A 14173-nucleotide genomic window follows, 5' to 3' on the forward strand; every position below is an offset into this window, starting at 1 on the left:
AACAGTACAGCACAACGACGTCACACACCAAGAGATACGCAGACGTGCAGACGGAAAGAGCCCAGAAACTCCGACACACTACGAGACAACAGTCGACGGAGAAAGAGAGTGTGAAGGTCCTGGGGACACGCGCGCACACAACCAACTTAGCCCACACTTGTGGGTTCGTTTCAAGATCAAACGCAGGAAAGAGGGACTGCGCAAACACGTAAAGCGTAAAAAAGAGAGAACGAGGGGGGTTAACTTGGGCCTTCTTTTTCTTCACTTGTTGTCCGCCTCTTTCTTGTCTTTTTCGTCCCCGGAAGCGACGTCTTTTGCGGGGAGCGGGGGGACCGTGATCGCAAGTGGTGTCGAAGTATCGGAGAGGGAAAGAGCGAGGGAAACGGTGGACGGAGGAGGAATACACGCACACGCACACACACACACACGAGAAAAGGGGGCGAGCTTGGTGGCTACGGAAGTGGGGAGGTGGGGACGAAAGGAGTGAACAGTAGTGATCGAGGGAGAGAGCTAAAACTTCTCCGTAGATGTGTGTGTGTGGGGGGGGGGAGGGGGGAGTTTGTGTACGGAGAGGCGGAGGAGCGCGGGAGAAGAAGAGACACGCAGGCAGGCGGGTGAAAGAAGAGAGCATTATTGCGAAACGAGCGTCATGACGACAAAGCGAAGGAGGTAGAGAGAGAACGAGGAGTGGGCATCCAGGAGAGTAACAGAGGAGGTTGGAGGGTGCAGAGGCACTGCATATGACGTACACATCCATCCGTTGAGAGGGAGGGGGAGAGATACAAACGCCACTGTACAGCGGGGCAGCGGCGGCTATGACCATTTCTGCCGTGTCGCAGAGGTCAGCCAAGGTGAGGCGATAAAGCACTTCAAAGAGAAAGCAGTTTTGTTGCCACGCCAGATGGACTGTCCCACGCGTGTACGCACAGGCAGCGCTATTGGTTTACTTTTTGTCTCGTCACGTTGATTCTATAACTTGAAGGTGACAGAAACCCCGGCATGGTACCATAGCGCAGTACCCGCTCCATGCGGAGCAACCTAGTAGTCCCTGGCCTTGCCACTACCGAACCACTGCCGGTCGTGACAGCGTCAAGCACCTACAACGTAGGGGAGGTCAGAGCGATGCATCGCTACGGGTGTCGGCGGTGAGGTCCTGGGTGGCGTTGCGTCGGAGTGACCCGCGACAGCAAACGCGTCTGTGCCATTCATGTGATGGACACTGCGTGAGCCTGACTCGAGCGCATCCCACCCGACCCTCTCTGCCTACTGGTCTGGGGAGTCTGCCCCACTCCCCAAGTGATGTACCAGGTGGTGGCCGGCACAGTGGGAGCGTCTGTGGGGTGACCTGCGGAGCGGGGGGGTAGAGTTTGACGCAGGAGCCGTGCTCCGATGACTGGGTCTGCGCATTGCCGTAGCGCGTGTGTCTACGGCTGGCTCGCACCGCGCGATGGGCCCTGGGAGACAGGCTGTGGCTTGAGCGGAGAGTTTGTTCTTACGTTCTACACCGAAGAGTGAACACCTTTAAGAGAAAAAAAAGCTGCTGCTTTGCTGCTCACGGTGGCTGTCAGGCCACTGTTGGTATGCGTGAAGCAAGAAGGAAAATAACGACTCTTCACCCACTTCAACACCGCCACTCCCTTCTCCTCTCGACGCAACGTCACTCGCTTCGCCTGCCACCTCGTTCTACGGGTGTTACCGTTCCAAATACAGTCGGAGAAGAGGATGGAGAGGGTGGGGCACAGACACACACGTGTGCACGTAACGGGAGGGGGGGGGGTGTTCAAGAGATGGAATAAGAGGGCGGATTCTACCTTAAGAAGGCCGACACGAGTGACACTGCCAGCAAGACTATGAGTAGTCATGATTTCAGTCAGAGTTTCCCTTCCCTCCCTGTCCTTCTTCCTCTCTTGCGATCAAAGCAGCTCTAGTCACACTGGCGTGTACGCACACACACCTGCGTCAAACAAATCGGACTGCCTTACAGGCGTCGTCCCCTTGCATGTGTGTGTCTACGCAAAGAGATCCTCCTCTAGCTGCTCCATGCGCTTGGCAATGCTAGCCAAGCGTCTCCTTTGCTGTCGATCCACGAACGCATCACCAGTCAACACACAACGGTGGCCAGGCATATTAGATCTGGCTGCGGCTGCCGGGCGCACCTTTGCTGACCTCGACGTCGCCCGGTACATGGCATAGCGCTCCTCACACATGTGATGAGGACGTGTCCACAAGTGACTATTTGGTGAGCAGCGTCGCTCCACAGTGTGGGGCTTGAGTGCCTGTGAGCATCCCAGCAAACTGCGGAGAGGAAGGGCTTCTACTCTCCGGTGCAGCGGAGCAGTACTTGAGTTGCATAGCGCCTCGTACCGACAACCGTCCTCTACGAGCGAACTGCTCGGATCGCACAACTGAGCGGTGACTCGTGGTGCAGTTATGTCGTGAGACACAGCTCGTGGAAGATCAAGGTTGGTAGGCTTCATTGTTTCACGGACGTGCAGACTCGGGACCTCACCACCGGTAGTCCACTCAGCATGAAGACTCACATTGGGCTGCGGCGCTTCCTGCGTTGCGGACCGTGGCATCATCACTTCATCGATGGGTGTCGAGGAAACAGAGGTGAACACTGCGAAGTCGGGTGGTTTTGCAATCGAGGCGACAGGTGCAGTACACACTGCGACTGTGGGAGAAGCCTGTTGCTCCGGCTGCGGCCCCTTCGCCATCTGGGGCACAGAGGTGGAGGGCGACATCGCTCCGAGTGGGTTGCACAACGGCAAGTACTGCACCACGTTCCGTGAGAGCAGTGCATCCCCTGTCACCACCGCTGACGTCTCAGCCTGCGCTGGTAAGTGTGACGAGGGCGATGGCGCTCCGCCCGCGCTCGAGATGAATGCCGGGCGCCATGCGGCGGGTTGCACACCTGCCAGCGGGTCCCCGACCGTTTCCGCCACTGAGCGCTGAGGTATCCACACACTCGAGGATCGCTTTTCGCCAGGAGCGGCAGTTCGCTCGACCGTCTTCGGCAGCTCCGCTAGTCGTCGCTCAATCGCAGCAGTTCGCTGGCGCATCGCTGAGGTCAGGGCAACTCCCTCCGCTGTCAGCGCCTCTGCCATCTTGTACCGTTCGTACCGCTGGATTACTTCACGGGTCTCCTTGATGGCCTTTTCCATGGCTTCCGCCGACGTGCCCACTGCCATGAGCTCTGCGTTGAGCCGATGTAGGTCGGACAGAGTCTCTCGCATTCCTTCGCGCCCTGGCGCCCATTTGATGGGTGAAGGTACAGTGGCGGCAGCAGCCGTTGTGGATGCCGTGAAGCCGTCCGTTGTTGCCCATGACACGCCAACGCTCTCCCTCAGTTGTGCCTGCGTCTGGGTTGCACTAGTGGAAGTCACGCGTTGCGGAGCGGCTTGAGAGCTTCCTGAAGCAGTGGTGGGCACCGGCGGCACCTCACCACTGACACGGGCAGCAGCCAACTGCAGTTCTAGAAGCTGATGGTTGAGGGTGAGTAGCTCATTTCGTTGCTTGACAGTGTCCTGGACGAGCTGCGCCTGTTCCACCGGGCTCAATCCTCGCAATTGCTGGGAAACAGTGGTGAGGCTGCGAATGTTCTCCATTACCCGCTGATGAAAGCCATCATTTTCAGCGTGCAGTGCCTCAAGAATGGCTTCGGATTTTCGGATAAAGCTGTCTTGCTGCTCGAGCAGTCGCTCTATCTCTGCAGTGCGGAAAAAATTGGTGGCTGCGGGTGCTGCGGTGGCGCTCTCCGGCGTCGGAGGTGCTGCAGTCAGAGCCGACGCAGTCGTCGCGACGTGCAGCGGTGCAGTTCCCCTCTGTCGGGCCAGCAGGTCGTCAATGTAGCGGCGAAATTCACACATCTGCGCAGGGCTGAGTACACTAGGATCACCTACAGGAGACACCGTTGGGACCGGCCGGGGAGTCAGAATGGCAGGAGCGGGCGGCACATATGGGGCAGCGACTGGTGCTGCTGCACAGGCAGATGCAGAGGCGATCTCATCAGCGGGGCGAACAGGCACAGGTGCGTTCGTGGCGGGAGTCTGCAAGGTGGCAATATCTACTGCTGGCGGAGCAACGCCAGCGGGTGCGCGCGGAGCTTGCGGATATGGACGCTCCATCTGGACAAACCTCACCGGCTGTGCTGCCTCCGCTGCATCTGATGCGCGTATCGCACGACGCTCGAGCTGCGCTGCCGCAGGCTGCGGGGGGAGACGCAGAAGAGGCTGAGGAGCTACAAAGACGCTCGTCGCAGGCAGTGGTGGCACCTCCAGCAAGGTACCTGTCGTGGGAGCAGCAACAGGGCGGCTGGCGGTCGACAGCAACACTGTCTCTTGTTCATCAGCAAGGCGGGCGCGGTCGCCGTCTAACACGTACAGCCGCACTCGCGATGCCTCCTTTCTGTTTGGTGCAAGTGAAAACGTCAACAGGGGCATTGGGGACGCAACGCGTGAGGGTTCCTTTGGGGGCTGCAGAGCAGTCGAAAAGGCCAGATCTGCTGGACGTGCCGCAGCAGCTACTGGCGACTTCGCGGCGACTGGCGGCCGCTGCACATGCGTTGGGGTCGTTTCCTCCGCAGTCTCTCTCCACTGCACACGTATTGGTGTAGCCTCATCGGCAACCTCGCCTCGCCGCCCAACTGACCGGCCGCGGGAGTCCACACGCAACGGTCGGCTGCAGCAGCGGCACTTCTTTCTTGCTCCGTACTGCGCTGGCGAGGAAGCGGCAGCATACCGGCGTCTGCAGCAGTGCGACTCCAGGCTACTACAACTGCTGCCTACACTGTCCACTGCCATGTGCCTGTCGCCTCTCGTGTAGCAACGGGGATGATATGACCTGAGCATGGCGACCGGGTCGGCGTAGTAGCTGGTCGATGTCGTGTACGTCGTGGCCGTGTCGGAGCTCTCGCCGTTGTCGTCGGCGGTGACGGGCGACGTGGCGGTTGCGGTGGCACACTCCGCCTTCACGCCAAACGAGCGCTGTGGGTTTGGTGTCGTCTCTAGCGTGTCCCACCACGCCACGCTCGCTGGAGAGTACAGACCTGTCCGCGTCGAGGCTGCTAGTTCAGCGTCTGCAGAAGCATCAGCGCTCGCGCTGGCTTTGCTGCTTGGTTGCTCCTTTGGTGTCGGTTCACTAGTGCCGGTGCGCACCGCAGCCTCGGGCTCGACGCTTAACGAGAGGAGCGGCCCAGGTGTCGTCATGTTCGCAGAAGGTAAAACAGTCACTGGTGCTTGCTCCTGCTGAGGCGATGCGGCGAGCTTCTCGGGGGTCGCTGTGGGCTCGCGAGAGGCCTCTTCATACTCCTGGACACGCGCTTCACTCTGCTGCACATCACCGCGCGCACCGTCGCCATCGGCCGGTGCCGCGTCTGCAATGGCGTGTATCCGCACCGGAGGACTCAATCGATAGAGATGTGCATAGAGGGAAAGAGCGAGCTCCTCGGAGAGCGCCGGCAGGTGGGGCCTATCTCGTGACGTAGTCGACTCCTCAGAGGCTGCAAGTTGCACTCGAGCGAGGGCTGCAGCACAGGCCTTTTGAAGAGCACCGGGTACCCGCTCCAGCGTCCACAGTGCGTCGGCCCAGTTGGTAGCAAAAAGGTGCCGTCGCTCTGGCAGCGAGTGCGAGTCTGTCCAGCTGGGCAGCGATGGATCGCGCTGGTGGGAGAAGATGAAGAAAACGGTAGGCGTTGATTGCGCTGGGCGATCACCTTCCGTTCCAGCCGCTGGACCGCAGTGCCCTGCCTGGATAGCAACAGCGCCAACGGTGGACTCTGCCGCTGCGATAGCTCTCTGAATATCCCCCTCTGCCACTTTTGTTGTAGAAGACACGTCATGGATCTGCAGGGCCCCCAGCAGTGTGTAGAAGTCGCGCTTGAGATTCGCACTGCTGCTCTGGCGCACATTCGACAGCTGCATAAGGCGCACTAGGAACGGGACCCAAGTTGGCCTGATGGTAGCTGCGTACCTCACGTGTGACATAAACTTCCACTGGAGCCACTCGAGCGGAAACGGGCTGTCCACCAGCAGGTAGAGGGCCTCCAGAGCTCCTTGGCAGTCCCTCACAATGGCGTCGTCCGCTGTCCAACTAGCTGACTCAGCACTTACTGCCAGACTCGCGTCCTTCTCGACCTCCAGCGAGTATTGCACGAGACAGAAGATGCGGAAGCACAGCACGAGCGTGCGTGACACCATTGTGCCCTCCGTCAATGCGGACGCCGTGCTCGCGACGGGCGCTAGTGAGATGCCAACGGAGATGCGGTAGCTCTCCGCTACATCACGTACAGGGTAGGGAGACAGGGAGTCCATCTGCGCCCACAAGGCGGACGTCTGCGCCAGTACCGTATGCAGACGCTTCCGGCCCACATCCATCGCCTGCGCATGGGTGTCCTGTTCTGCTTCACTCTTGTGCGTTGATATATAGGTCGTCAATGCCGATGCGTAATTCTGGGTCGCAGCCAGGAGACGCTCTGTCTGGTGGAAGATACGAGCAACCAGCGCGGTGGCGCAGAACTCTACGGAGAGGGTGCCCGAGAGACTCCGAAAAAAGACAGCATCCACGCCGTTGTGCGCTGTACACAGTACGTGGCAGAGTGCCGCTGTGATAGTGAAGCTGTCGCTGCTGCCCTTGCGCAGCAAACTGACAGCCCATTCAGTGGATGGCTGCGCCAGTGTGGCGACGCACTTCTCGAACCAATCCCTATTGCTGCTTAGCGGCATCACTGCATCGACGGCTTGACGCAACACGGGAGCAAACAGCTGCAGGAAGGTAGTCAGGCAATGCTGCCGTCTCCCAATGCTCAGCGTGAGAAGCGCCACATCGGGCCTGAATGACTCATCGGCGGAGTAGACGCAAAGGAGATCGCCTGCTAAGGACAGTGCGGTTTCAAACTCCTCCTGGTTCGCAAAGGTGTACGGTTGAACCGCAACACATACGCCATCCTGCGGTCGTTGAAGAGACACACGCAGCCCGCCCGCCTCGTCAGCGATTGCAAATACACTCAGGTCTAGACAACTCGCCACAAGAACGCATCCCATGCAGTGCACGCAGCTAGCCACGCCATCCTGAGACGACACAACGCAGATGTCGTTCAAGAGAGTCTCGGTGCGCACCATGCGCCGCACGATTTCCTCCGCTAACGCCACCGGGGCAACGCCTGCCGCCAGCCCGTCGAGGACATAGCCCACCTCTGCGGGCAGGGTCGCCGTCGGTGCTGCGATCACGCCTTGCGCTTCCACCGACACGACAGAGCGGACACCGTCCCCCACTAACGTCTCCCCGCTAGGAGAGGCGAAGCTGCTCTGCCGGTACGCGTCAGCCAGCTGCAGAAAGAAGGTGTCAGTGTACCGCAGTTGGTTATCTCTGCCGCGCTTCACGAGGGCCTTTTGGAGAAGAGAGGTGAGCGACCAGAGATAGGTCCACTCGGACTCTAAGATCGGCTTGGCCATCTGCAGCAGCTGCTCGTACAGCCGTTGCATCAGCATCACCTCCTGTTGCGAGGTACCCACGTAGCGCAGGTGCGGCATGATGTGGCGAAACACCACATCAGGCAGGTCGTGGCGGGCAGTGCGCACCGAGAGCCGCTGCAACGACTCCAGGCACAGACGGAGTGCAGCAGCTCCAACCCCAACCTCAGTCGCCGTGCCGTAGCCGGCAGTCTCGATGGTGCCCTCCACCGCCACGCCTGGCGGTACCGGCACCGTCTCGCTAAAACTGGCGTAACTAACGCGCAAGAACAGCCCAACCGTCCCGTTCGTGCAGAGAACCTCTGTTTGGTTGTGCAGCGGTATGAGCCGCGCTGGGAGTATCGTTGCTGTCCATACTTTCCTGGTTGACTTTCCGGCCGGTGGCGCGGGGAGCGTCAATACGGAGCAGTCCACGCCTTCGATGTTAAGCGACACCGACGCTACATGCCCGAAGTGCTCGCAGCAGTACACTCTCATGTCGTCGCACAACACCAGCGAGACCCGGGCACCTCGAGGTCGGTGCAGGCTCGGAATTGAGAGCGTGCACGCACTGATTGGCCGATGCAATCCAGCAACCATTGTGCAATTCGTCATCAGCCCTGACCCGCACAGCGAGTGACGCATGTGCAGGAGATAGCTAGACTGCTCCCAGGATACAACCACGGTGTACACTGCGGTCGCCTCATCCACCTGGGCAAGGCACGGTTGCTGCACTTTCCGGGCGTTGTCAAGTACACACTCGACGCACTGACTCTGAAAGACTCTCTCCGCCGCAACCTCCGATCCGCGCGTGGGCAGAATGAACTCACGGAATCTCACACACAGGAGAGGCGGTGCGGCGGCCGCCACCTGCGCAGCCCAGATGACACTGCTCATCGAGACGCGATCAAACGTCAAGAGAGCCAAAGGAAGGGAAGGGGCGACAGTGGTGGAGGTGTGATCAATGGGCTCGCCTATGTCGCAGTGCACAAGCCGCACATCGCGACCGCCGTCTGAAACATGGATGCACGGCATAAAGCCGATAGCGGCATCCATCCTCCACTTGCGCCACGCGTTTTTTGTCAAGTGCGCCACCAACGCGTACACATCGCCGCGGCGATTGATGAATACAGCTGCGAGAACGTGCCCCTCGAGGGTCTCGCGAATGACCGCCTGCCGCACTGTCACCAGTTGTCTTTGCTTTAGCTGCTTGGACGTCTTTTTGCCTTCGCCATCGTGCAAGACGTCGGCCATCAAGCCAGAAAGCTCCTCTTTGTAGAGGGTAGGCCTACTCCCTAACTTCTGCGGGTCGTTCGAGTCGTGGGTGATGAGCGCAAACCCCAGCCGCTCACCCTTGTGGTAGGTGAAGAAGACGCCGGAGTGCGTGACGGTCGTGCAGACGTAGAGAACTTTGTGAAGACCTTTTCCACCTTTCTTGAAGTCTCGGCATCCCTTCCATCCTAGCCACACGATAAGATCCTGCTCAGGTTGCCTGACGCACTCCAACGCAATCGGGGCAGATACCACCGTGCCACTACCCGAGGACGTCTGCTGTGGCACCTCTGTGCGAGAAATGGGGCCCACCACGTCCACGAAGCCAGCCTTTCCGGGGCGCCAGCACACGGCACTATAGGAACTCAAGCGAATCTCGCTCATGTCTCAAGAACGCTACACGGGTTTGGAGGAATACTCAGCCTAGAACACAAGAGCAATTCCAAAGAGGAAGGGGAGTACAGACAGAGCCTCCAACACGTCTGGGGATGAGGGAAGGGCAGGGAGGGGGGGCCTTGGCAGTGGCAAGAAACCAGTGCAGATGCAGCGTAGCGGGCGCAGAGCACAACGGGGAGACTCGAGGAAGGAAAAGAGAAGAGCGGGGGACGGCGACAACGCAAAAAGACTAAAAAAGGAAACACCCATTACTTAAAATGTGTGCGTGGCGGAGGAGGAATGGCGGCGATGCGGTCCAGGTCTTCTATGGTAACTTCAATGTATGTTTTATGGATCTGCGATGGGTACCTGCCGGCCAGTACGTGTGCAGCTCATGAAGTAGAGGGGAGGGGGGTGGGGCGGTGGGGGCGAGGCTGACCACTACGAGACTATGGATTTGTATGTATGGATGTGTGGGAGTGTATGTATGTGCGTCTGTGGACGTAGTCGTACCTGTCTATTTGTCTGTCTCCGAGTGTGTGCGCGTGTGTGTGTGTGTGCAGGGGGAGGGGGGGGGCGTGACTCAAAGGCCGAGGGAGGGGAGGAGGAGGTCAAGCACACAGACACACACACACACAGACAGAGGCGGCAGAGAGCCACAAATAAAAGAAAGCAGTTGTGACGTGCTGCTTGCTATGCACCTTCAGTATTTTCCCAGTTTCGCACGTCACCTTTACTCCTTTGTGTGCGCGAAAAACTAACGAAAGGTGCCACAGTATCTGCGGATGCAAAACACCTCCGCTCTGCCTATGCAAGCCCAAAGTGGGAAGGGGGAAACGCGGTTGAATGGCGCTGACAAAGAGGAGAGAGGGGCAGCGTTATGCGCAGTGCGCCGATGGCTGTACACCTGCACCAACCCCCAGCAGCACAGAGAAGAGAGAGGACGAAAAGACGGGGATGAACAAGTGGAGCAGAGTGCGCAGCGTCACACATGCAGGGCAAAAGGAGCACAAGAACGAGACTCTTCGGTCACTCACTCGAGGCAAAGCAAGGCCAGCGCGGACAGAGGCACTCCTTTCTCTCGTGATCAGCATCCACCGGATGAGAGAGTGGTGGGGAGCCAATTGACCGTCGTGGCTAGAACTGCACGGTAGCCGAAACTAATACAATGTCTTTTTTTTGTTTCGATGTTGATCATTTCTTCCCCACTGCACACGACACAGCGCAGGAGCTGCCGCCACAACTATTTCGTACGCCCCGCGCAGCGGCTATACAGCCTTGCAGAGTAGAAAACAGGATTAAGTCACCTGTAGCACTAACGGCAATGGGCCACTCGACGGCGGCCGAGTCATACTTTCGCGCCTTCCCTCAGCCACTGTGCAACGTCGTCAGGTGTCATTTGGGGGCAAAGCACGAGCTTCAGTCGCATCTTCAGCAGAGTTGCCCCAACGTTCTTGGGTGGAATGCCGTACACCTCCTGCAGGCTCTTTCCATTGACGGGCAGGCTCAGCTGGAAGACACCAAGTAGCACAGGGTGCTGGACAAGACGTGCCCACACAGCGGAGAACTTTTTCGTGACCTGCTGCAGTGTACCGCCTGACAGTTGGTGAGCTGATTCCTCGATTAGCATGTAAGCTAGCAGAACGACTCGGAGGGCATGAGAAAAGACGCGCGTGTCGTTGAGGGTGTTCAAGGCATCAAATACCTTCCTCACCGTTTCGGGGTGAAGTGTCCCGACGGCGAGCTCATCCATCGTCACGGACTGCTCATAAAGCTGATTGTAAGCGTCGATCAAGCGTCGCACACAGTCGTAGCTCGCCACCGGAAGCTTCAGCCCATTAATGCAAACATTGCGCACCGTCTCATCAATACTCTCCGTAGCGCCACGAAAGAAAGGAATAAGTAGAAAGAAAAGCGCCACTTCCACGCGCTGCTCCTCGGTCAACTCAGCCGCCGCGCCGATGTTGACAAGGCACGGCAAGCCAACAGAACTCAGTCGCATCACTGTCTCCATTCTTTTCGATCCATCCGGATAAAGATCTATCAGCTTGTCTACTCGGTCAACCTCGCTCGACAGCTGCTTCTTGCCGGGCGCCTGCCGCATGACCACGCTGGCTAGCAGGATATGCTGCAATATGTGCATGTCATGCAGTAATGCGATGCACCGCTCCGGGTGGGCGGCCGTCATCATCTTCACAAACTCCTTCCCAATACGCTCGCGAGACACCTTCAGTTGAAGTACATCAAGAAGCGAGTCATCTACACAGTTGGTGATCAACTCATCCAGCGAAAAGTTGAGCGCACCTAGCTGACCGACAAAACGCACGCCGCGCAGTAGGCGAAGCGGGTCATCTGTAAAGGTCGTTCGAGGTTCCAGTGGGCACCGGATGATGCGCAGACGCAGATCCTCCAAGCCGGTGGTGTAGTCTTCCACCATGCCGGTGTGCAAGTTGTAGAAGAGAGCGTTGATAGTGAAGTCACGGCGCTGCGCATCCTCCAAGGGAGCCGCCGGGTGTACTTGGGGTATGCGCGACTCATCCGTGTACACGTCGCTGCGGAGGGCGCAGAACTCCACCGGTATTTCGTGGACGCGCAGCGTGGCAGTTTCGATGTGCTTGGAGAGAGCCGGGTTGGAACGAATGACGCTCACTTTGTGGCTGCGGTCGCCGTGAAACAGCTGGTACTTGGATACGTGGTGAGCGAAGGCCTCACCTGTGACAGGCTCCGCGTTTGGGTGGGTTTCAATGGCAATGTCAATGTCGTTTGAGTGCAACCCGAGCAACATGTCCCGCACCCACCCTCCCGCTACCCGCAGCGTAGCCTCGAGCTTGCTTTCCGCAGCCACGCTGAGCAGGACGTCGAAGACTTTTTGATGTGCCGGGGAGATGGCGGCCTCCAGCCGCATTACCCTCGGCAACATTCACCTCGGCGAAAGAGAAAGGAGGGAGGGGAGAGACAGGGGGTGTATCTGTGAGAGAGACACTACGCTGCGAATGATAAACTCGACCGCTATACTGTGGCCAGCCTCCACACGACAAAGTGTGAAAAGGGAGAGAACAAGGAGGCGGGACGCTACCAGGCAGGGAAGGAATACACGTAGCAGTATGTACCTGCGGTGAAGGGGCGATGCTCACTTTGCACTGAGAAAGCGCAAAAGGGCAGCCGAGGCGTCGTGCCAGAGAAAGGGTTTTGCAGCACAGCACAGGTTCAGCAGTGTATCATTGCTTTCAATCCTGGGAGTTAGTCCTTGGAGTAGACAAGTGACAATGAGAGATGCATCAATCACTCTTCTCAATTGCCTTCATTGATCGGCCCACCAGCCCCCACCGATCTTCTCCTTTTCCTAACCACTCGTACCCCTGGCAAGTGTATCACAGTGGTAGAACGGAGAGGAAGAGAGAAGCAGCGATCGTGCGCCAAAACACATGTACAGTGCGGAGACATGTGTCTTCGCTGTTCGACAGATTTCGTGAGGAGAGCGATTTTCTTCTTCTTTGGTTCGTCTTTCACAGAGGACAACGTGCAGGTAACGTACATCGAAGAGTAACCTCTTTCTCTTTTATTTGTGCAGAAAACGCGGTAGGAAAGATTGTGTGGGCGAAGGTCACGTAGTGACGTACCGTGTCATAGGGAGAGAGAGGCACCTCTCAGTTCACGAGGATGGAAGCATGTGCTTGCGACTGCCTCGTGGCGCGCTTTTCGGCGAGCGCGTCAAGCAGCTTGACTCTCCACTGCACGGGTATTTTTGTATTTTCCAAAACCACCATTTGAAGCTGGCGGTGATGCTCGATAAGCCGGAAGAGGGCCACAGCCGCGCCTTCGCTGATAAAATTGTCGGAAAGCTCAATAAACTCCAGGTGCGGCAGGTTGGTCGCACTGGCGCACACAAGCTCTACTCCGCGATTTCGCAAGCCATTCTCGGAGAAGATGAGCGCGCGCACGTTGGGCATTTTCTCGAGCGTAGCAAGGATAGGTGCGATACCCTTGTCTCCGACGTAGTTGCGGCTAAGGTCAAGCGTGGCTTCAGGATACTCAACTCCACCCTTGTCAGGTAGGAGGCTTGTAAACGCGCTATTGGGCCGCAGCCCCAGCTCCGCACACGATCGAATGTACACCTCTTGGAGCGACGGAGAGCACGTCTTGGTGTGGTTAGCGCCACGCTTGCGAACGCTCTTGGTACCAGGAGGCTTGGCGGGACGTATCGGCGGCATTGTATGAGAAATTCGTCGAGGCAGCACAAAGGGACCGAAGCGCAAGAGGACGCCCACACGCACATGCCAGTGCCACTATAAGCTGAAAACAGGAACAGTCGCAGCGGCCGCGGGAGGGAAGGGGAAGGGCAGGCGGGCTTGCATCCATCCCAACATACCTGCGACCAAGACGCAGTAGTAAGAGAGAGAGAAAGAGGAAAGGGGCGTGTGGTACCGCACAAGGGAGACGAAAGATGCTTCGTTCGTGATACAATACAGTGAAGAGAGAAAGAAGTTGCACCACGAGCATACCTACCATTATGCCCTCATTTCTCACTCTCTCTGTGAGCCTGTAGCTCAGTACATCTGAGGAGCCTCTGTGGGGTGCAGGACCTTGAGGGAAGTTCACATTGGCAGCCCAAGAGGGTCATCCACAGAGCCCAAGTAGAACAGAGAGCGGGAAGGGAAAGGGAGCGGCGCCGCTTTCAGATTTTTTACTTCACGTTTCTCATGGGGTGTCGTCCTGTGTGTTGGTCGGTGTGTGGATCATTACACTACTACGCTACGCAAGCCGGAGAGAATCAAAGAAAAGTATAGATGTTGCCGAGAGACGATCACAAGTGAAGAAAGAGAAAACCCAGGATGGTGTACACACCGTCTCCCTGTCCCCCGAACAAAGTGGATAGCAGCAGGTGTTGGGGGGGGGGGAGGCTCTCGGCGCCATGAAAGGCATGTGTACCTCGTGTCCCACTACACTACAGCGATCACTAACACACACACACACACACACACACCCACGCACCATACGAACACAGACAGATGAAAGAAAGAGAGCAACGCCGGGGCCGAAACAAAGGCGAACTTCGCTGCCAATGCTGCGACTGCTTG

At 58.0% G+C, this 14173-nt stretch overlaps 3 protein-coding genes across 3 annotated transcripts, besides 1 other annotated feature; all 3 read right to left on the minus strand.

The window, feature by feature from the left end:
• The first annotated feature begins 975 nt into the window (after positions 1-975).
• Positions 976-1519: a repeat region.
• Positions 1520-2009: 490 nt separating this feature from the next.
• LPMP_041140 (hypothetical protein) lies at positions 2010-9104 on the minus strand (the record flags this gene model as incomplete). The annotated part of the gene is made up of 1 exon (XM_010705456.1): positions 2010-9104. The coding sequence occupies one exon, from the start codon at positions 9102-9104 to the stop codon at positions 2010-2012; it is 7095 nt and encodes a 2364-aa protein (XP_010703758.1).
• A 1339-nt stretch (positions 9105-10443) lies between these two features.
• On the minus strand, positions 10444-12000 carry LPMP_041150 (tRNA nucleotidyltransferase, putative; the record flags this gene model as incomplete). The annotated part of the gene is made up of 1 exon (XM_010705457.1): positions 10444-12000. The coding sequence occupies one exon, from the start codon at positions 11998-12000 to the stop codon at positions 10444-10446; it is 1557 nt and encodes a 518-aa protein (XP_010703759.1).
• Positions 12001-12742: 742 nt separating this feature from the next.
• On the minus strand, positions 12743-13306 carry LPMP_041160 (hypothetical protein; the record flags this gene model as incomplete). Its single annotated transcript, XM_010705458.1, has 1 exon — positions 12743-13306. One exon carries the CDS (start codon positions 13304-13306, stop codon positions 12743-12745), a length of 564 nt encoding a protein of 187 aa, XP_010703760.1.
• Positions 13307-14173: the final 867 nt, after the last annotated feature.

Source organism: Leishmania panamensis, assembly GCF_000755165.1.
Source record: "Leishmania panamensis strain MHOM/PA/94/PSC-1 chromosome 4 sequence".
Lineage (NCBI taxonomy): Eukaryota > Euglenozoa > Kinetoplastea > Trypanosomatida > Trypanosomatidae > Leishmania > Leishmania panamensis.